This window comes from Eschrichtius robustus, chromosome 1, assembly GCF_028021215.1.
Source record: "Eschrichtius robustus isolate mEscRob2 chromosome 1, mEscRob2.pri, whole genome shotgun sequence".
NCBI classification, from domain to species: domain Eukaryota; kingdom Metazoa; phylum Chordata; class Mammalia; order Artiodactyla; family Eschrichtiidae; genus Eschrichtius; species Eschrichtius robustus.
The window spans coordinates 133,617,227-133,638,611 of NC_090824.1; the positions used below are offsets into that span (position 1 = coordinate 133,617,227).

Consider the following 21,385-nt stretch of genomic DNA (forward strand, 5'->3'; position numbering starts at 1 on the left):
ATAACTCCAAACTGCTTTCTCCTAACTTTGGGTAGCCTGGGTGCTGCCTCACGATTACCAAGTGGTTTAAAATCACATCCCTCCTGCTCCCGCTTTACCAGCGAAGAGACGTTATTTCCAGGTACGAAAAGGCGAGGTGGCCCGCAAAAGTAGAGGTAAAAGGTCTGTTACAGCCCGAGGATCAGCCCTGGGGAGTCATGGGGCTCGGCTTAGATCCCCGCACTGGCTGGTGGAATGGACACCCGGCACCTTTGTCTGCGCCCTGGTTCCCTGGACCCGAGCGGAGAGCCGCGGGTGGGGGGGCGGATCCAGCGGTCCGGGCGGACCCGGCACTGTCCTGGGTAAGCTCGCGGCGAGGGCGGCCCGGCCGGGAAGCGGGAGGTCAGCGGCGGGGCGGCGGGCCCCCTCCCACGGGAGCCGCGCCAGGTCCCAGCAAGAGCCGGGAGGGATCGCTATTGTTTTCGGCTGGCACGTAAGTCCCCACGCCGACCCTCTGCGCACCCAGGTTTCCTCCCGGAGGCCATTCGGCTTCCTCTGAGGCCCTATATAGGGGCCCTGGGCCCAGGCTGAAAGAGGTGCGCGCCTGCTCCGGCCTCCCGGACAAGCCCGGGCTCGGAGCGCCTCTTGCCCTCAGGTCTCCGTAGCCAGAGGCGTCTGGAGAGGTGAGGCGGGGGGAATTTCTCCCCGGTTCGAGGAGGCCAGGAGGAGGAGGAGGATCCGCTTCTCCGGGGTTTCCCTGACGCCAGCAGCAGCGCTCGACGCGCGCTCCCCGCGCCTGTCCCCGGCTCCGGGGAGAAGGGGGAGGGGAGCATGCCCGCCGCCGCGGCCCACGAGGCGGCAGCCGGGATTGGAGCGGGGGCGGGCCGCGCGCGGAGCCGAGGGGGTGTGGGCGAGGGAGGCGCGCGCCTGCGCGTGCGCGGGGGTGCGCGCTCCGGGTCCCCGCCCCCCACCCCTACCGCCCGTGGTCTCCGCCCCCCTTGCGCTGCTGTGTGGAGCCGGAGTCGGCGGTGGGTGGCGGCGCCTGGAACCTGGAGAAGGACCCACCTCCCCGCCCCGGAATGTAGTGACTCCCCGCTCTCCGCTCTCCTCCTCTCTCCTCCCCGCTGCAGGAGGGAGGCGCCCCCGAGTCTCCCCTCCCGCGAGAGGGGCCGCGCGGGCCGGGCCGGGGCGGGCTGGAGCAGCGGCGGCGGCGGCGGCCGCGGGAGCCTAGCCTGCAGCGAGGGACCGGCTGAGGCGCGCGGGAGGGAAGGAGGCGAGGGCTCCGCCGCGCTGCCGCCGCCGCCGCTCGCGGGGAAGAGATGGCGGCGGAGCGGAGAGCCCGGCGACTCCTCAGCACCTCCTCCTTCTGGCTCTGCTGCCTGCTGCTGCTCGAGCGCCGGGCGCCGGGCGCCGCGGCCGCCAGGAGCGGCTCCCCGCCGCAGTTCCCAGGTAAGCGGCGGCCGCGGGGTGCGGGCCCGGGAGGCGCGGGGTGGGGGCGGGGGCGCGGCACCGGCACCGGCAGCGGCCGCTGCGGTGTTTTTGTTTAGGATCCAGGAGGAAACGTGTAGGAACTTCTCTGCCTCGTCTCGGGTTGCCGAGGAGAAAGGGGGTCGCGCAGGGTAGAGAGTGAAGTGGGCAGGCGGGGGCGCTGCCGGGGGAGGGGCGGCCGTGGGGGCGCATCGGGGGCTCCGGGCTACAGTTCTGCGCTTTGTACCCGGAGGCAGGTTCACCCCTCGCCTCCCTCCCCTCCCCCAGGCTCATCCCACTTGTAAGAGTGGGACATTCTTGTGCTCACACAAGCACCAGTAGAGGCCACTACACACCTCATTAAATAAACAATCGTACGGCCAATTCATTAATTTTCAGGAAAGGAAGCGGGAGGGGGGCTTGAACTCCGCATTCCCTGGCCAGGGATTTCCCAGCTGAAGTCTCAGGGAAGCGCTGGTTGATCTCGAGGGACTCCTCGTGCAGGATTTGTAGCCCCGAGGCTGTGGAAGAGAGAGGGTGTCCGAGGGACACGATTGTCCCCTCATAACCAGTGGTGTTGACTTAACGATGAGGGCGCCTTGGAGAACAGCTCCAAGTGATTCTATCTGTTAGTGTTTCCGTTATGAAAATGCTTGTTCTTTCCTGGGAATTACAACTATACAGCCTGTTAACCGCTCTTAACCTAGGGAGTTGTCTAAGCATCGGATTTTAAGTACTTGTACGTTGTTTTCAAGTGGGAATATTTAAGTATATTTAGCCGCAAAAGCCATTTTCAGGTTTTCTATATCATAGATTATTGAAGTCACCTGCATTCCTATTTATTTAAGGGGACCAATTAACAAAACTCCAAACCTGCCTGTAAGGACCTTACAGTGTAATTGAGGAGCGGGACACACTCAGCAAATGAAGGACAAATTAGCATGTAATCTGTTTAAATTGTTTGACCAAGGTGGTGTATCATAAAACTTGACAACTTTCACCTACTTGCATGAGATCTGAAATTTCTGTATTTGAAAGTCATCTTGTCAGGCACAGTAGCAGCTTCTACTCACTAAACCATTACATGTTTTTCCCTGGTTTATATTTAAAATCACACTGCAATGTAATTTGGCTGATAAAAGCTTTCTTTTGATACTTACAGAGTATATGTAGCACACGGCTTTTGCCAGTGTTAAATGCTTTAACCCTGAAGTACCAATGGGTATTATCAAAACAGCCACATAAACAATAGTGTTTTAGTATCACACTTGCACTTGCACATTCAGCCTAGAGTACACATGTTGGTCCTGAAATGTAGGTAACTGATCCAACCCTTTCTATTCTTGTGGATAGGCAAGAAAAATATAACTATCTTGGAAGACTCTTATTTAATTTTACATGTAAAATTTTATATGTAGTTCATCCTATTATGTATGTGTTACTGCTTAAAGTTTTGTCAATAATTTTGTAAGTAAGTGCTAGTAATTATAGATTAATAAAAATAATAAGTCTCTTAGGAAGTCATAACATCTGTCTCAACATTAATTCTTATTTAATTAATTTTATTTTGTGCTGATGAGAGGTGTAAAGCATGGCTGAAATGTGCACTTTGCCTTCGTGGAGTTTGCCGTCTGGCGTGTGGGTAGGAAAGATAGCCATTTAGCCACTAATTATATAGTAATTAAGTTGTTGTGATAAGCACTGCTGAGGAGAAGAGTAGGTTTTGAGAAAGCGTATACTGCAGGGACCTAGCCTAGACTGGGTGTCAGGGTGTCTCAGAAGTGAGATCTGAGTAGGAGTGGAGGTGAGGAGAGTCACAGCTAATTAGTGGTATGGTTGGGTCTAGAGCACGGATCTTCTGATCCTGTGCAGAGTGCTTTCCACAAACCATTCTGCCTCACTGCAAAAGGGAAAGGAATAACTGCAGCAAGGAAGGGTTGGTCAGTTCTTTCACAAGCTGCAGAGACATCAAGGGGATTGAGAAGGGAGTAAGCAGCAATGGAACAAGCTGTTTCAATAAATCAGATGTCATTCGTAACTGGTTTAATTTTTTAATTTCTGTAGAGGGGTAGCTGAGATACCTTTCTGTAGGGGATTACAGTGAATAGGTGGTAGGGTATGGAGATATTTGGTAGTAAAAGGAGAACAATAGGATGTGGGACAACAGGATAAATGGGGTGTTTTCCCAACATTGGGTAGACATGAGGAGGTGGAGGAAAGAGAGAAGGACTGGTGATAGAAAATGGTCAGCAGTGGCAGAGGGTTGGAAATGATTAGGCACACAGTCTGGCTTTAGGAAGCAAGGAGGGGCAGATTGCTGAAAAGATATGCAGGGACCTAGGGAAAGATGACATGACAAAACCACCCGTGCATTGCAGGTCTTCTCTAATCAGAGTGAACAGGTTAAGGAATGGTGCTCAGGTGGGATTGGGATGCCAGAATGGAGAACGTTAGGCAGGCAATGTGAGAGCTTATTTGAAATCAGTTTGAAGTAGACTAGATCAGCTATTTCTGCCATTTCAGCATCAATTTTTTGTATCCCAAGAGCAGAAATAGTGAAAAGTTTTAATCCAGTATTGGTTGCTTCTGCGTTACATGAAATATGTAGAAATTGTTTTTTAAAACTTTTCTTAGAATCATCAAATATCCAATTCTCTGATCAGATTGCAAAAGAACATTTGATGTCCTAATGATGCTGAGGCTAGCCTTGACCTAGACTTCAGAGGTGTACTATAGAGGTCATGTAGCTATACTTCTCATTTAAGGTAAGAATCCTCTTGTCAACATCCGGCATAGGTGACTCTGTCTGCCTGAATCATTAACTTGATGATGTGATTCATTACCTCACAAGGTAGTCTATTCCTGTTTTGAATAACTTCTTTTAGTAAACTTTGCTTTATGTAGTACATTTAACTTTAATTTTCACCCTCCCCACCTTCTTGAATTTTTTTATCTTCTCCTGCCTTTTTTTGGCGTCACCCTATCTCCTGATTCATCTCATACTCCTCTGATCAATTCTTCATTTGTTTTCAGGTTTTTTTTCATCTTCTCATCAAATATTGGTATCTAAGGTTGATCTCATTCTGTATACTTTACTTGTGTTCAGTTGCTACTGTCAGCTAATGACTCTCCTAGTCCACTCTGCTTCACGTGTCACTCTGTAGCTTCACTGAAGAGGTACCTTGCATTACACAGGACCAAAGGTAAACTCATCTTTGTACCTCTTCCCTCATCCCCTCTCTCCAGACAATAACAAACCAATTTCTGGTCCAGGATTCTCACATTGTTTGAATGATTGCATGGACTTGTCTTCCTTTGTTACCCACCTTGGACATCACTGTTCATCACTCAACCAAGTTGAGATCTAGAAGTCATCCTGGACTCTCCTCCTTCCCTCTTTCCCATAGCCAGTAGTTCTCCTTGATTTTTTTTTTACCTCCTAGATATTTCTCGAATCATCATCACTCCACCTAGAGTAACAATAGTGGCTCTGTAATTAAACTCTTTATCTCCGCTGTTAGCCTCTAGAAGTCTGTCCTCCTGCTAGAATGAACTTTCTTATATATTTTTCTGAGCATGCCACTCTGCTACTTATAAACTCTTAATTAGTGTTCTATAGCTTGAGTGTTGGAGTCTGAACTTCTTGGCATGAAGATTGTGAGGACTTTTGTGTTCCTTACTACAGGCCTCCCACACTCCCAGCTTAAAGCCTCATCTCTTGGCACTTCTAATGTGTACCTGGTGCTCCACCACTCCAGGTTAACTGCAGAGCTTCAGGTCTCCAGGCCTTTGCACATGCTGTTCTTTCTTCCTGTTTTTTTTTTTTTTTTTTTTTTTTAAATAAATTTATTTATTTTTGGCTGCATTGGGTCTTTGTTGCTGCGCTTGGACTTTCTCCAGTTGCGGCCAGCGGGGGCTCATCTTTGTTGCAGTGCACGGGCTTCTCGTTGCGGTGGCTTCTCTTGTTGTGGAGCACGGGCTCTAGGCGTGCAGGCTTCAGTAGTTGTGGCACACGGGCTCAGTAGTTGTGGCACACGGGCTTAGTTGCTCTGTGGCATGTGGGATCTTCCCGGACCAGGGTTTGAACCTGTGTCCCCTGCATTGGCAGACAGATTCTTAACCACTGCGCCACCAGAGAAGTCCCTTTCTTCCTGTTAATGCCACTTCCCACCTACTCATCTGTTCAGTGCATTTTTTTCTCCTAGCCCCCTCCCCCAAAGAGAGTTGGAGTCATCATTCTCTGTGTGCCCATAGCTTTCTGAGTCCTTTTTAACTTGTGTTACTTATTTCTTGTCTCCTCTACTAGTCTGACCCTCTTGAGGATTCGGACTTTTCTTACGTGGTGTAGAACAAGCATCTAGCACAGAGTAGATCCCCATTAATTGTTTATTGAATGAATATTGAATTTCTTTTAACTCCCGGGCCTTACAGCACAAATCTGACTCCTTTATATGATGGTCCTTCACAGGTCTGAGGACAAAATTTGTGTGTGGGCGTGTGTGTGTGTGTGTGTGTGTGTGTGTGTTGCTCTCTCCTTTCTAAATTAATCATCCTAATTCCTTCAGCCACTCTTCATCTTACTTAGTTTTTGACCTTTTGTGAGTTTGGTCATCGTCTTCTGGATATGCTGCAATTTTAATATTTATTAGTTTTGTCATCTTTGGAAGGATCAGTGATCATACTAATTGATCTGTAAACAGAGACCGATGCCCTGCTTTGCCTGCCTAACAGGATGAAGTATAAAGGAGTTCATAGATCTTCAGGATGAATGTTCAAAGGAGATAAGAAATGTGACCGCTTTTAGTAAACCATATGAAAGTTAATATGTAGAATGGTGAAAAAAGACTTAGGATATGGAGGCAGAGGATTTGGATGTGACTCATGCTTCTACACATTTCCATATATCTGTTGGGGGCTATAGGCAGGCAAGAATAATACCTTGCTTACCTAACTGAGTTGTCAGAAGAATGAAATGTAAAATTGCTTATAAACTGTAAAGTACAGTGTCTGTATAGAATGGTTTTAATGTTTTTTTGTGAACTTAAAAATATAGTATAATTCTATTAAATTTTTTGAAAGTGTAGTTTTTTTTCCAGCAATTGATCATTGTTGGTTTCTTCTTTACGAGTTTTCTCTATGCTAATATAAAATATAGGGGTAACATTAATCTCATTATGTGGAAGCTCTGTTTATCTATTTCATAGTCTTTCTTGCCAAGCCCTTCATTTTATTACTGACTTTTGTGTGGTTGGGAGGTATTTACCATGCCATTGGTAGGCATTTTGGCTTCTAGGTAAAATTGCATCAACAATAAGAGAGCAGTCAGTGGAAATGACTATAGGTAAGATATTATTGACCCAGAGAGCTAATGAGGTGAGGAAAAGTCTTGTGTTTATGATTTTTAAAAATTGACTTTGTCATGGGACACAAGCCAGTGAAAGATGATATTAAAATATAACCCCAGTTTTGGATTTGTTTAGAATCAAAGGAGTTTTTTGACTAAAAATTTTGGAAACAGACAAAAAATTTCATTTAGACCCACTGGTATAATTTTGGTATATTTCTTTCTAGTGACTGTCTATATGGCACATCATTTTTATGTTGTAATCATGGTGTATGTGCAACCTTTTATGTGCATTATTCCATTTTTCTTTGTTGCCGCACTATCTTTAAATCATCAATTAAAAAAAGTTATTTTTAAATACTTAAATACATGTTTGTTTGAAGTAAAAAGAAAGTACATAAAGTAAAACTTCCACCAACAAATTCCTTTTTTAACCCATAAATAACCACTGTTAATACTTTTCCTTCTGTATTTACATATGTGTGTATAGTTTTATTTTTTACACATAAGCAGGATCATACTGCTTATTGTTTTTCAACTTGTTTTTCACTTAACAATGCATTGGAGATCTTTCCATGCCACTGAATACAGATTTTCCTATAATCATTATTTAAAATGTCTGTATACTATTCCAGTGAATGAATATAATATTAGTAGGGGCCAATAAAAGTAGTATTTATTGAATACTCACTGAGCTGTAGGCACTGTACCACTCTCTATTACATGCATTTAATCCTTTATACATCCTTGTGAGGAATATGGTAATATCTCCCCATTCTACAGTTGAGGTAACTGAGTGTCAAATATTAAGTGACTTGTCATAGGCCTCACAGCTCTCATGTGGAAAAGTCGGCATTCAAATCCAGTCCTTTACAGGTCGAAAGCCTGTACTCTTTATTATACTGCATACTGCTGCTAACAATTATTCTCCTTTTATGGATGTTGACGTTGTTTTCAGTATTTTGCTCTAATAAAGAATGCTGTAATGAACATCTTCCCACATGTAGTCTTTCCTTCCGTATTTTGGATTCCCTTGTATAGGATTGTTGGTGAAAAGATAATTTGTGTGTGTATGTGGGAGTCAGGGTTCCATTTATTTTAGAAGAGTAATGATACCATTGAGTAATACCATTCATTGACCAGTACTTTTACAATTTCTTCAAGATATTTTCATCTTTAATTGTGACCTTAAGGCCATTATTTTAAAATGCAGGTCCCATAGCTTCTCCGTTTCATCTGTTAACTGAAGGAATTAATTAATAATAGGAAATCTCAAAGGTCCCTTCTATCTCCAAGTTTCTGTAACTCTGAAGTCTATAAAATTGAGTGGTAGATTCATCTCAGCTAAATGACTTCTGTTAAGTTTTGTGTTTGAACACTGATCATTTCTGTTCTTTGATTCAAGAATTACCTTTTGTCATTCTCTAAAGCCCAAGTTACTATGCATCTTTTTTTTTTTCTAGTGTGAAGTCGGATATGATTGGGAAAATCTTTTAAGTTGCCTGTAAATGATCGTGTATGATTTTATTTTATATGTGTAAAAATAGCTTTAGGGCTGATTTCAAGAAATAAGCTTCAGTGTTAAGCAATTGTGAGATATTTTAAGTTGTAGTACTACTTGAAATATTAGATACTTACTCTCAGGCTTATAATGGATGTAAAGTAAACTGGCAAGGTTACTGATCTAGCTGATATTTTGATTCTGCCTTCGACTTCCTTATGTAAAGAAAGGAGAGAGAGAGGGAGTGAGTGGTTTTATATGTCCTATTTTACTAAAATCAGTACTTGAGTTCTTCTTGTTAAGGAGTTAGCAGTTGGGCAGTCTGAATTTCAGATTGCGTCTTTGCTTTTCCTATTAAAAAGAACCATGAGAAATAACCTTCTGTTAAAAATTTGTTATTGAAGAATAGTTGATTTACAAGGTTGTGTTAATTTTTGGTGTACAGCAAAGTGGTTTAGTTATACATATATATTCTTTTTCATGTTCTTTTCCGTTATGGTTTATTATAGGATACCCTGTGCTATATAGTAGGACCTTGTTGTTTATCTATTTTATGTATAGTAGTTTGTATCTGCTAATCCCAGACTCCTAATTTATCCCTTCCCATCCCTTTTCCCCTTTAGTAACCATAGTTTGTTTTCTATGTCTGTGAGTCTGTTTCTGTTTTGTAAATAGGTTCATTTGTGTCATATTTTAGATTCCACATATAAGTGATCTTATATGTTATTTGTTTTTGTCTTTCTGATTTACTTCACTTAATGTGATAATCTCTAGGTCCATCCATGTTGCTGCGGATGGCATTAAGAAATAACCTCCTTTTAATTTGTCTTATGGCAAGAATGTTCACATTTAATTTTGTAGTCAGATAGTTCTTGTGTAGCCCAAACTAGAAATTTAGGTAATTTTGACTAGTTGCAAATATGTTATCTTTGAGGTATAATTATGCACAAAGCCATGCACTGTGGAGATACTAAGATGAATTGGACATGTTTTCTATCCTTGGTCTAATGGCAGAGATAATAACTTAATTTGGAGAGAGAAAGTGTAATTACTGCTGTAGGTGGAGAAACAAATTCTGGAATCATTGTGTTACTATTAATCAAGTAATAGTACTACTTTTCTCATAATTTTGGTTCTATGTCTTTAGAGTAGTCCCAACTTAGTTTTAACAGGTCAGTAGACTAGAACTCTCAGAGGGAGTTATTTTTCATTTCCTCTATGTGAAATGATTACTGGAATGTTTGAATATATGAGAATGCTAATAATGGAGCCATCTGGGGGTGCAGCTACTTCCATGTCTTCAGGAAATCCGGAGATTGATCGTACAGGTTTTCAGGATTTATTACTGGTCAGTAATAGCCAGTAAAACTTACTGAGGAGTCCTGAGCAGAGTGAATTTTTAAAGTGATACCACATGGAAACTGAATACAGAACATTTGTTTTTCAGGTGCAAAGTAAATGAGTAAAAAAAAAATTTACCAGGATATATCTTTATATGTAAGGTCTAGTTAAGATGATAGCGTTATCATATACAAATTCAGGGAATAGAATAACAAATTATAAGTTTTATTTATAATTTTTATTCATAGCATGACTTTTAATGTAAAAACTAAAATTTGAGGATCTCTTTGGTTAATAGTTGAAAGTTTTTGGTTTGAAGTTGGGTTATTAGTAGTTTTAAATTTACACAGTGTTGTGTGTCCAGCAGATTGTATGCACACTTCCTATGGCGATAACCCCTTTATTAATAGCACCCCACCTACATAGAACTCAACCATCATGCACCCTCACCTCCAGAACGTAACTGAAGACTAGGGAATAAGAGAAATAATTTTCAAAGTCTGTACGTTAAAGTAAATAAGTTCCTCAGAGTCCCAAAAGTCTTTATTTAGAGCCTATTTATCTTTAATTCATATGTAGTTCTAACAAACTGTATTGTCTTATTTCTAAGTCCATAGTTGATCAGAAGTGGTAGAAAGACTGTCTTGAAATGCCCCCTAACAACAGCAATTAGTCACCTTTGTAAGGAAGAAGATTTAAAATAAACATAAGAACACAAAGATCTTCCTTAAACAGAAATGGTTGTCTCAGCCAGGTTGAGGAAAGTTTCTTTTCCTCTCCATCACTGCCAATGGGTATTTTCTGCCCCTGGCCATTTCTTTTGCCCCTCCTCCTATAGATACAGTTGCCGTCTGGGAAGAAATATCTTCCCTCAGAAATCTCTGGAGTCCCATCTCACCTCAAATTAGTATGAGTCCAGGCTGACACTTAAGGTGGGAGAAAAGGAAATATGAATAGGAAAAGAGGTGAGGTGCCAGGGCAGGGTTCCTTCTCTGCTAATCCCTACCCCTCAAAGTCATAGAATTTCTCTATTAGCAGCATTTTTAACCCTGATGGCTAAAATGTGTATGTCAACTTTAAATTTGGGGGTAAAATTAATTGTTGGTTTGATTTTAAGAAAATAAAAAATATTTAAAAATTTTCAAGCAGCATGTAAAATAAAAAGTGAGATCATACATTCCAGCCCTCTCCCCAGTGATAATCACTTTGAATAGCTATGGACTTTCTGTTTTATATATACAATTAAATATTTAAAATATATAATATATACATGTATAACAAAACTAAACAGTGACGTAGTGCTATGCATACTGTTTTCCAGTGTGTTTTAGGACATCTTCCCATGTGAGTACATACAAGTTTATCACAGTTGTTTTGATAGCCACATGGTATTTTATAGATGTATCATAATTATTTAACCAATTCCTTTTGATGCTCCCAAATTTTTTATTGCAAACATATGCAGTGAACCCACTTTTACAAAATGTCTTTGTGCACATGTTCAAATATAGTATAGAATAAGTTTGTAAATGTGGAATTGTAGGGTAAAAGAGCATGTGTGTTAAATTTTTTGCTAGTTATTTCCAAGTTGTTCTCCAAAAAGCTGATTTTTCTCTATCAACAGCAAACGAGAGAGTGCTGTTTCCCCACACCCTTGCCAACATACTAGTTATTTTCAGACCTCATAGTCTCTGCCAATCTGATAGATGAAAATGTATATCTCTTTAAATTTTATGTTTTAAAATTATTAATGGAATTGAGCGTCTTTCAGATTTTTATTAATGGTTTATATTATTTTTGAGAATTGTCTATTTGTCTTTTGTTCATATTCCTTTATCCTGTCTTGAATTAATGATTCATTTATAAATGTAAATTAAACAATATAATTAAGAATAGGAACAATTTAAAACTTATAACTGTCAAAACTCCCATGGCTACTTGTGGTTTTTCAGGTAATGAGAAGTGCATAGAGTAGTCAAGTCAGTCTGCTTACCTGACTTCTGCTAACCACTGCTCATGTTTGCTTGATATGGATTCATAAACTTTCAAACTGTTCTATTTTGAAGGAAAAAAAACTCATTGATTTGAGTGAAAAATAGGAATTGAAACCGATGCTACTACCTCTTTTAAGACAGCAATTTTAGTTTAGAGTAAGTTCAGTTAATCAAATACTTGCATGCCAGTTTGACTCAAGATATTGAGGTGGTTTGAAGTGGAAAATGGATTAAGGATGTAGCAGGAAAGACAAGTTTAAGGGACAGGATATGATTTCCATTTTTGGATACCCTGAGCCTGAGATGTCAGCAGATCATCTCTGTAAAGGTATTACAGAATTGGGGCTCAGATGAGAGGTCTCTCTAGACCTCTGGCTAGAAATATAGGTTCAGGAATTATCTGATAGAGGTGATAGTTCGAGCCATGAGACTAGATCATTTCACTGAGGAAGGAAGAAGAAAAACCTAGGGCAAAGACTTGAATATACACCCATCATTGGGTGTCCAAAGGAAGGAAATATTACTCTGTCTGCAGAACAAGATAAGTACCTAGAATTAGAGCTATGTAAAATGATAAAAGTTCATTTTGCCCCTGGATATCTTATTCAGAAACATCTGTGTGAATAAATGGGATAGTGCTAACATAATGTTTGTTCTTTTCCCTTCTACATGCATGGTGTGGCCCTGGGTTAGAGTGCTAGGCAGGGAGAGGGAAAGCTTAAAAGGCAATTGTGAACAATTTTTTTTTTTTTAAAGAATTGTAAGATACGTATTTATTTTAAAACATTTATTTATTTATTTATTTATTTGGCCATGCCGGGTCTTCGTTGCGGCATGCAGGATCCTTTAGTTGCAGCATGTGAACTCTTAGTTGTGGCATGTGGGATATAGTTCCTGCACCAGGGTTCGAACCCAGGCCCCCTGCATAGGGAGCGCGGAGTATTATCCATTGGACTACCAGGAAGTGCCCCCAATTCTTTACTATAAATAATATATGTAATAATTTATCACTCTGAACTGAGGTAAACAATGAGTTAATATGTGTCTGTGCTTAGAACAGAGCCTGGTATATCTTAATCACTCATTAAATGTAAACTGTTGTTGTTTTTATTATTTCTATAAACTGGATGGAGAGGCTAAAAATACATGAAAATTAGATAAAACTTGTATAATTTGGTTTATATTATCTGATGGCTGTGTATAATTAGATTGTTAAATGAGTAAGCTTATGTGGGGAAGGATAAGGATTTGTTTAGTTTGGAGTATTTGGTTAATAAGTTTCTTCGAGGATGTGGACTTGAGCTGGTTTTGAAGGCATGAGCAGGCTTTTTAGATGGGCAGGATTTTCTGGCAAGGAGAGTTAAATGAAGAGCAGTATGAGTTGAGGCAGAGTAAAGGCAAAGGCAACAAAAATGTTCTTATCAGTAAACTATTTCTTGAAAAGGCTCACTTTTGTTATTCTGAAGTTTATCTTTTGTTATGAAACAGAGGGATGATTATTAGATGATGAAATCATAGGCCAGGTAATCTTTTAAAGATTGTGATGCTAGAAGGGAAGCTGGAGGTAGTGCTTGTTCCAATTCTTAATGCCTGAAAGTTAACCTTATCATTACATATTTGCTTCCTAAAACATCATTTATTTCCTGTTAGGCTTTGTGGGTATCTTTTACGAAACATTGATTTCTCTGGATTTTTTTCAGAGCGGCAGAAATAAGCTTCAGGATGATGCGTATTGGGAAGTACTGAGGAATTAATTTTTGCTACTTCATGAAGAAATCCTTATTTTAAAAAAATTTTGTGGAAGTGTGCACTTCCTTCTTCAGAGTAGGTGTACCTAGGTAGAAATTTTGCAGTTTCAGAATCAGCCTTATTTATCAGTCATTAATGTTCGTAGGTAAGAAATATCAGGTAATATTATGGTACTAACTTGGTATGTAGTTCCACTTTGTTCAAAATTGTTTTAAGATTTGCCTCTGCATACGCATAATAATTTGACCTTGATATAAGGTTCCTTTTTCTTTTAGAACTCACTGGACAGCCCCCCCGCCCTCCAAATTTAGTGCTGTACGTAGTATTAATGTCTACTAGGTACCCTCATACCCTCATCTTTTTAAAAAAATCTGTATATTTGTAGAATTTTGTGTGTGCGTGGACTTTGAGATTTAGAAATTTCATCAGGATATGATTAGATGGAAGTTTATTCATTGTTTTTTTTTTTTTCTTTTTAAATAATGGTACAGTGGAGTTGCATTTTTGGTTAGGCATTAGGTTTAAATTCAGCCAGTAATGTGAAAACTGCATATTATCATTTTCCCATTTAAGCACCTTAGGAAGACTTTACATTGGAGGCTGATATTTCATCTCAGTAAGTTGGGCTTAGATAACTTTTCTTCTTAGTCTTGGAATAAGTTATTTCTTTTGTTGACTACTAAATAAAGACGAAGACTTGCATTTGTAACATGTTCAAAATCATTTTTTTTTTAAACTCTAGAACTGAAGTGTGATGAGATGCACATACTAAGAGAGGCACACTGGAGCTGAGCTCAACTAGGAGAACAACAAGTTCATATCTCATATTGCATGCTTATACTGAATGGCAGGTAGAATGGTTCTATTTAAATTATTTCATATTCTCTCATGTATGATTGAATTCATTTAACTTTAAATGTGTGTATGATATGATTTCTCTTATTAGTGAGTTTTGTTGTTGTTCTGAACACACGAGTCTATTTTAGGGTAGGAAAATTTCTTCTATTACTTTACTACCCATACTCTGTTTTCTCTTTCTGGAATTCCACATAAGTGTATTTTCTCTGTCTCTTTTCTCTATGACACTTTATTTCCCCCTTTTTTGGTGTGTCAATTTTTGCTTTATATATTTTGAGGCTATATTATTAGATGCATACGGATTTAGAATTGCTATCTTTCTGGTGATTAAAGTCTACTTTTTCTGATTTTGATATAGCTATATCAGCTGTTTGGCTTAGTGTTTAAGAGTTTTCACCCTTTAATTTTCAGCCGTTTTTATAGTCTTATATTTATGTTGTGTATGTAGCATACTCTTAGGTTTTCTTCTTTATTTAGACTGACAATTTTTGCCTTTTTTTCTAGAGCTCTTAGTCTATTTACATATAATGTAATGGCTAATGGCTTTAAATCTTCCATTTTTATTATTTACTTCTCACTGCTTTGCCTGTTCTGTGGTCCCCTTTCTCTTTTTTTCTTGATGGCTTGGTTATCTTCAGTTATGCAGTTTTTCCCTCTCTTTTAGTTTACCAGTTATATATTCTCTTACTGTTCATTTAGTGGTTCTTAACACATTATTGACTGGGGGATTTTTGCAGACACTAACGCCTGTGGCCATAATACGTCTCTGGTCAAAAATGTGTTAAATGTATCTTTGACTTATTACTTTTACCATTTATTGGATGATACAAGACCTTTTGAACACCTTAATTCTATTTGTCCTTTTCTTCTAATTTTTGTTATTATTGTTACGTATTTTAGTTCTGTTTATATTTGATAGCCACATGACATTATTATTTTATAAGCCATTATTGATTTAGATTTACCCATGTTGCTTTTATTTATCAGTTGCTCTTCATTTCTTTCTGCATCTCTGAGCTTCTATCTGGGGTCATTTCCTTCTGCCTGGAGAATATCCTTCAGTATTTAGTTAGGTCTGCTGGAGATGAATTCACTCAGCTTTTGTCTGTCTGAAAACATCTTTATTTCATCTTCAATTTTGATATTTTTGGTGGGGGCTGCTGGATGTAGAATTCTAGATGACAGGTTTTTTCTTTCAGCCCTTTAAGAATGTCATTCCATTGTCCACTGAACTCCATTTCTGATGAGAAATCAGCCATAAGTCTTATTTTTACTCTCTTGTGGGGAATGTGCTTCCCTCCGTCTTTCCGCCTTTGGACACTTTTAAGATTTACTCGCTATCTATGATTCTCAGAAATATGCCTGTGATGAGCCTCGTTGTGATTTTCTTTGTATTTATCATTCTTGCTGAGTTTCTTGTATCTGTGGAATGATTACTTTCATCATTTTTGGAAAGTTCTTTACCATTATCTCTTCAAATATTTTTTCTTCCCCATTGGAGTTTAGGCTTAAGGCTTCTTTGAATCCTCGTCATTCTGATGGGTTCAGAAAAACTATGGTTTTTGTAGTTTATCTGTGTTGTTTTGGTTGTTGAGGTAAGAGTGACAGTCTCTTATGACTTTCTGCATTCTAACCAGAGGCAGCACTCCATTTGTTGATTTCTTAATTTCATTTATTGTATTTTTCAGATCTAGAATGTCTGTTTTGTTTTCTTTTATAGTTTCTAGGTCTCTGCCGAAATTCTCCATACTGTATCTTTATTCCTTAACCCATCCTGTCATATGTGTTACCATGAAGGTTTGCTTTTATATTTGTTATTTCTCCTGGTTTTGGGGTTGTCTTGTGTTTTTATGTGCTTGCTTATTTGTGATTGAGTGCCAGGGATTGTTTATGAAAAATTATAGACATAATCTGAATGCTACTATCTTCTCTCAGAAAGGATTTACCTTTGCTTCTCTTCTGGAATGTGGTTATATGAAGTCACTAATAATCTCAGGTCACTTTAGTCCATTCAGGGATTGAGATGATTTAAAATCAGGCTTCAGACCTTATGAGCTGAAATATTTTGGGTTTACTTTTATTTCTTGTATGTAGCCCTTTGAAGTCCTAATCCACAGTTTAAGAGGTTTATCCTCCTCCTTGGCAGGCCCTCACTCCAATTTTTGTCCCCTCAGGGCTTACATCTGTCAAAAGCTATGCTCATCTTCTCAGCCTCTTCAGCAGTAGTGGCCTTTAGAATCCACGGATACCTCTAGGTTAAAAAAAACAGCTCCAAATACCAGGTTTATTTATTTTGATGTTCTCATTTTCTAGATCTTGGTCCCTTAATTCCTCATGACCTTGATTGCCCTCACACAGAGTATTTTGTCTAGTTTCTTTATTTCTCCTTAGTGGAAGAGTTGGTCCGAACCGCCTACTCCGTCATTCCTGGAAGCTGAACTCTTGCAATGCCCCTTTCGTCTTTTCTCTTATTTATGTTCTGTTAGAAATTTTCACACTTGTCTGGTTTTTTGTCATGTGCAATCTGCATTTATTGCCCCTGTTGTATTTCTTTGAAAAATTATTCAGTTGTTTTGTGGCTGAAAGCAGTCTGTCCTGATTTCAGATTATTCTCTTTTCATGTGCATGGTATTCTCTTAAGTTTTTTTAGGATTTCTACAGTTGAGATTTCTGTAGTTGGGAATTCTAGTACTTTAAAGTTTTCTCTTGTAAATTTTCCAGGTGAAAAATTTTGCTTCAGTTGATAGAACAATCACTTCTTTAGCTCCTGGGTCTTTTAAAGTGTCTGTTGATGGGTACTTGTGATGATGGGATGGTGTCTGTGTGTGCAGAGTATTGCTGGTTGAGATGGACTCTTTTAAACTTACGTGGGTTTGTGTTCTAATGTTTCAGGTCTAGATGAAAGGAGAGAATTTTAGACTTGCAGTAATTTTGTGTTGCTAGATCATTGGTTTGTAGGGAGTAGGGGTGCAAGGTATAGTCATACTGCTGTGAAATAGGTTTACTGCTACAGTGTTTGTTTTCAGTGCTGGAATTAAAAAATTCACAATTTAAATGCTGGCAATTGGCTGTGGAACTAGCAGTAGCAGCCTCTTCTCTTTCTGCCCCTTGTCTCAAAACTTTACTTCACACATGATCTGCAATGTGAATGCTCTGCCAGGTGCTTTGCCAGGCTTTTTTCTTGGAGGCACCCCAGGCCCACATATGGTTGGCAGTCTTCTGTGATTTTCCGTGGGCTACAGATTTTTCCCCTGGGTTTTTCTTTTAATCTATTCCTTTGATTATTTCAGCGGATATTGGGGGTGGAGTGTTGGGTAGGCATTGATTACATTTATGAGCTCAGTTTTGCCATCTTGAACTGATAATCTACACTGTGTGTGTTTTCTCTTTTTCAGTTGGTTTAGTTTGGTGTCTGACCCAATTAAAAAAGAATAATTTTATTATTTTCTTTTTACTTTTATGTACATATAGATTATAATAATGCAATTTTCTGAAGGACTCTAATAGGCTAATTAACTCTTGCCTGATACGAACTCTTATGGAATGGGGTATTTTTTATTCCACAGACATTTTTGTGAATGTTGAGTATATTTTCAGGACTGTTAGGTTTTGGGATTACAGACTTCAGCAAGTCTCTCAATCTTATATACCTATCCTTGAGGCAGAGATACATTTCTCTGAGGCTGAAAGACTTTTCCTCGGGAGAATGACAGCAGGAGTGTTCTTAAAATTTTGATTTTTTTTACCCATTGTTAAATATAAATGGGTACAAAGTATTGATAATAGTTCTTAATGTATGTAGAAAATATTCCAGTTAAAATCTTATTTATAATTTTGGCTGTGTTACTCATTTTTTTCCATATATAGTAAATTTCAGTGTATTCTCTGACCAGGTGATTATATCAAATAATAAGGGTTTATGTTACATGTATTATTGCATTTATTCATATGTAACACATATAGGGAAAGTAGGATGGCATGACTTCTTTTTAATAAGGAATTCAGAGTTCAGTAAGGTAGGTAGGGCATGAAACAGAAAAGTAGAAGTGTTATATATTCATTATGCAACCTTTTACTTACGGGAAGAAGAATTAGGAATCTGCTTCAGTCTTAAATCTAGAATTTGCCAGTCTGAAAATCATTCTTTGGAAGTGGTTTGAATGATTAGGTGTAGTAGAAGGAAATAGGAAAGCAGGTAGCTGAGGCCACAGGGTGGATTGGAAAAGAAAATAGCTAGCTTCATTATGCTGTTTCAGGAAGGACAAACGTTATTTCTGTTATAGACATAAAATACACTATAAGGAATGTTGGCTGTCTTCACTTTATATCCAACAAGAATAGTACAATTTAGGAAAAGCTGTTTAAATTGAATCTTCCTGACTAATGTTTTGTTATGATATAAGTTGATTTTCCTCATATGTTCATCTTAGGTTAAATACATTATTTATGTAATGTTATAAACTTGATATGACGAAGTACACTTGCTGCCAGGTTTTCAGTTTTTAATGCAGTGGCTTTCACACTTGTTCAATTGTTAGAACATCTGGAAGCAGTGGTGTGCTTTGTGAGGTAATTGTGAAGTATTAATACCTTTAATTACATTAAACAAATGAAGTATAATTCTGCAAGCTGTAAATATGACATATGAATGCGGTTCAACTCAGTTTCAATTGAAGAAATATTTAATCAATATTTGTTGTGTACCATAACACAAGATAACTTCGTGATGAAAATGAATTACGGAAGAGGTAGAAGAAAACAGAAGTAAGGTTCCCTCCCCCCACCTCCTCCCCCAAATCAATGGTTTATAGTATCTTTTAAGATTAGTTGAGATCTTGATAGGGGCTGGTTGCTTTAGCCAATGGCAGCATGCCTAAGTGATTCCTGAAGTATAGTCAGTATTTTTCAGAGCATCATTATACATATACTGAGATAAATCTGTGCTCCAGAGGCCTTGGAATCTGCATTTTAAGAAACATCTGTGAGATTTCTTACTCACAAAGCTTGAGAAATATTTTCTAAATGTTGACTGAAAAAAACCCCAGAATATTGCTTCTGAATTTAAAAGAAGTAGTGTTTTAGAATGAACTTCCTCTCCAAGGGAATATAATTCATATGATAAGGTAGTTGCTATTTCACTTATATTTAGGAAATGTCTTTTTATAGCTACGAACATTTGGAATATTGAAAAGAATTGCCATTTTGCTGAAAGTCTTTTATGTTGTTTTTTCCATGGGAATAATCATATCTAATGGCTTTAAATGATTTTTCAAATGTGAAATTTATTAGAATTTGGACTGTATTAATGTAATATCTGGAAGATTCAAAGTTATAATACATTTTTAAAAGTTTTAGTTTTGCTTTGTTAACTGCTTCAACTTTTGGAAGCAGGAACATAAATGAAAAGTTAAACTGAAAGTCTTATGTATATAAACTTTAAAAAATTCTTTCTCCAAAACTGTGAATTTCAGACTCATTCATTCAGTAAACCCTTATTGAGTACATGCTGTATGCCAGGCTCTGTGCTGGGGTGTTGAGGATGATTCAAACTTAAACCCTGTTTTGATAAAGTTCATTTTAGTGGGAATGAGATAGGGAAAGAATATACATATATATATGTATATGTATGTGTATATATATATATATATATGTATGTATGTATATATATATATATATGTATGTATGTATATATATATATATATATATATATATGTATCTATATAAACAAATGATTTGTGCATTGCCTAACTTTAAAGAATTTGGAATTCCAGTAGAGGGTATTTAAATAGCCATTATATTACATGCAAGAAAAAAAAAACCACAGTGTGTATACGTGTGTGGTGGTAGTGCTAGTGTTGCCTCATAGGCTGTTCGGTAGTCTGGGCAGTGTGCAATGATTTCTTGGATTAGAATGATGGAGGTGCAGAAAAGTTTATGGAATGGGAAGTCATTTAGGTGATAAAATAGAATTTGGTGATGGATTGGATTTTGCAGTGAGAAACGTGTCCAAGATGATTGCTAAGGTTCTTTAGGATTTGTATAGCAGGATGGTTGATGTTATTTTTTGAGGGGAAAGAAATAAGTTTATGGGGGACAAGAAGAGCATGAGCTTAATTTTGGATATAATGAATTTTGATATGCCTTACCCAGGGGGCAGTTTGTTACAGTCTGGAGTGTAGTGAAAGACGTGGGCTGTAGGTTTATGAGTCATCTGCTTAGAGTGTATGGTTGAGTAGAGAGGATGGGCTGTTACAGGACAGAGAAGGGAGTGGAGACATAGGAGGAAAACCAGGAGAGGGTTGTATCGTAGAAGTCAAGAAGGGAGTATCAGACTTGCTGGTAGATTAAGTATGGTGAGAAGTGAAAAATGTGTTTTGCATTTAGCTACCCATGAGTCACCCATGACCTTACTAAGAGCTTTAAGTGGAATTTGGAAGCAGGTTGAGGGACAAGTGGGAAGGGAGAAAATGAAGACTGTGAAAAGTTCCAGAAATTTAGCTGTGATTGAGGATGACTGAATGCAGTGGCTGAGTCTAATAAGAATGGTGTGTGTGTGTGTGTGTGTGTGTGTTTAATGGGCAAGACTCGAGCATGCTTAAAAGGCAATGGAAGACTATGTGAGAGGGGTAGTTTGAATATACAAGGAAAACGAAATAATAATATAAGTTTCCTGAGAAGGTTGGGAGAATATGGGGTTGGTTCTGAGCACAAGTAGAAAGATTTACAGTAGATCAGAGAGGAGGAGAGATAAGGCTACTCTTTAACTGGAGGGAAGGAGCGTAGAATAGGTGAATATTCTTAATAAGGAAGTGAGGTCTTCTGCTGTGCATGTAGAGGTTTGAAAAGCAAGAAACAGTTCTCAGGAGAGTTGGTGAGCAAGTAGACCAGAGTTAGGATTGTCAATACTTTAAAAAGTACTAATATGAGAATATACTGTACTAGATTTACCATGAATTTAAATTCTGTGGGGATAACATTGTTTTCTATGCCTTTTCTCCCCTCATCTGCTAGGGGCTCATGAGCTGAGCACCTTGGAGGTGGTAGGTTCTCAGTAAATATTTACCCTAAACTACTATCTTTAATTGAAAAATGCATAAACAGCAACTACTCTTGACTGACTTAAATTTTGTAGATTAATGATAGAATTAATAA

The 21,385-nt window shown here is 38.8% G+C and overlaps 1 protein-coding gene across 4 annotated transcripts in view; it reads left to right on the forward strand.

The window, feature by feature from the left end:
• The first annotated feature begins 376 nt into the window (after positions 1-376).
• NEO1 (neogenin 1) overlaps positions 377-21,385 on the forward strand; it is a 249,018-nt gene continuing 228,009 nt past the window's right edge. For 3 of the 4 annotated variants that reach the window (XM_068555114.1, XM_068555126.1, XM_068555136.1), the window contains exon 1: positions 966-1,428. In XM_068555114.1, coding sequence (XP_068411215.1) covers positions 1,299-1,428 — 130 coding nt within the window. In that variant the 5' untranslated portion in view covers positions 966-1,298. Of the gene's footprint in view, positions 473-965; positions 1,429-21,385 lie in introns of those variants that run through there. The other variant, XM_068555121.1, reaches the window with a different exon arrangement.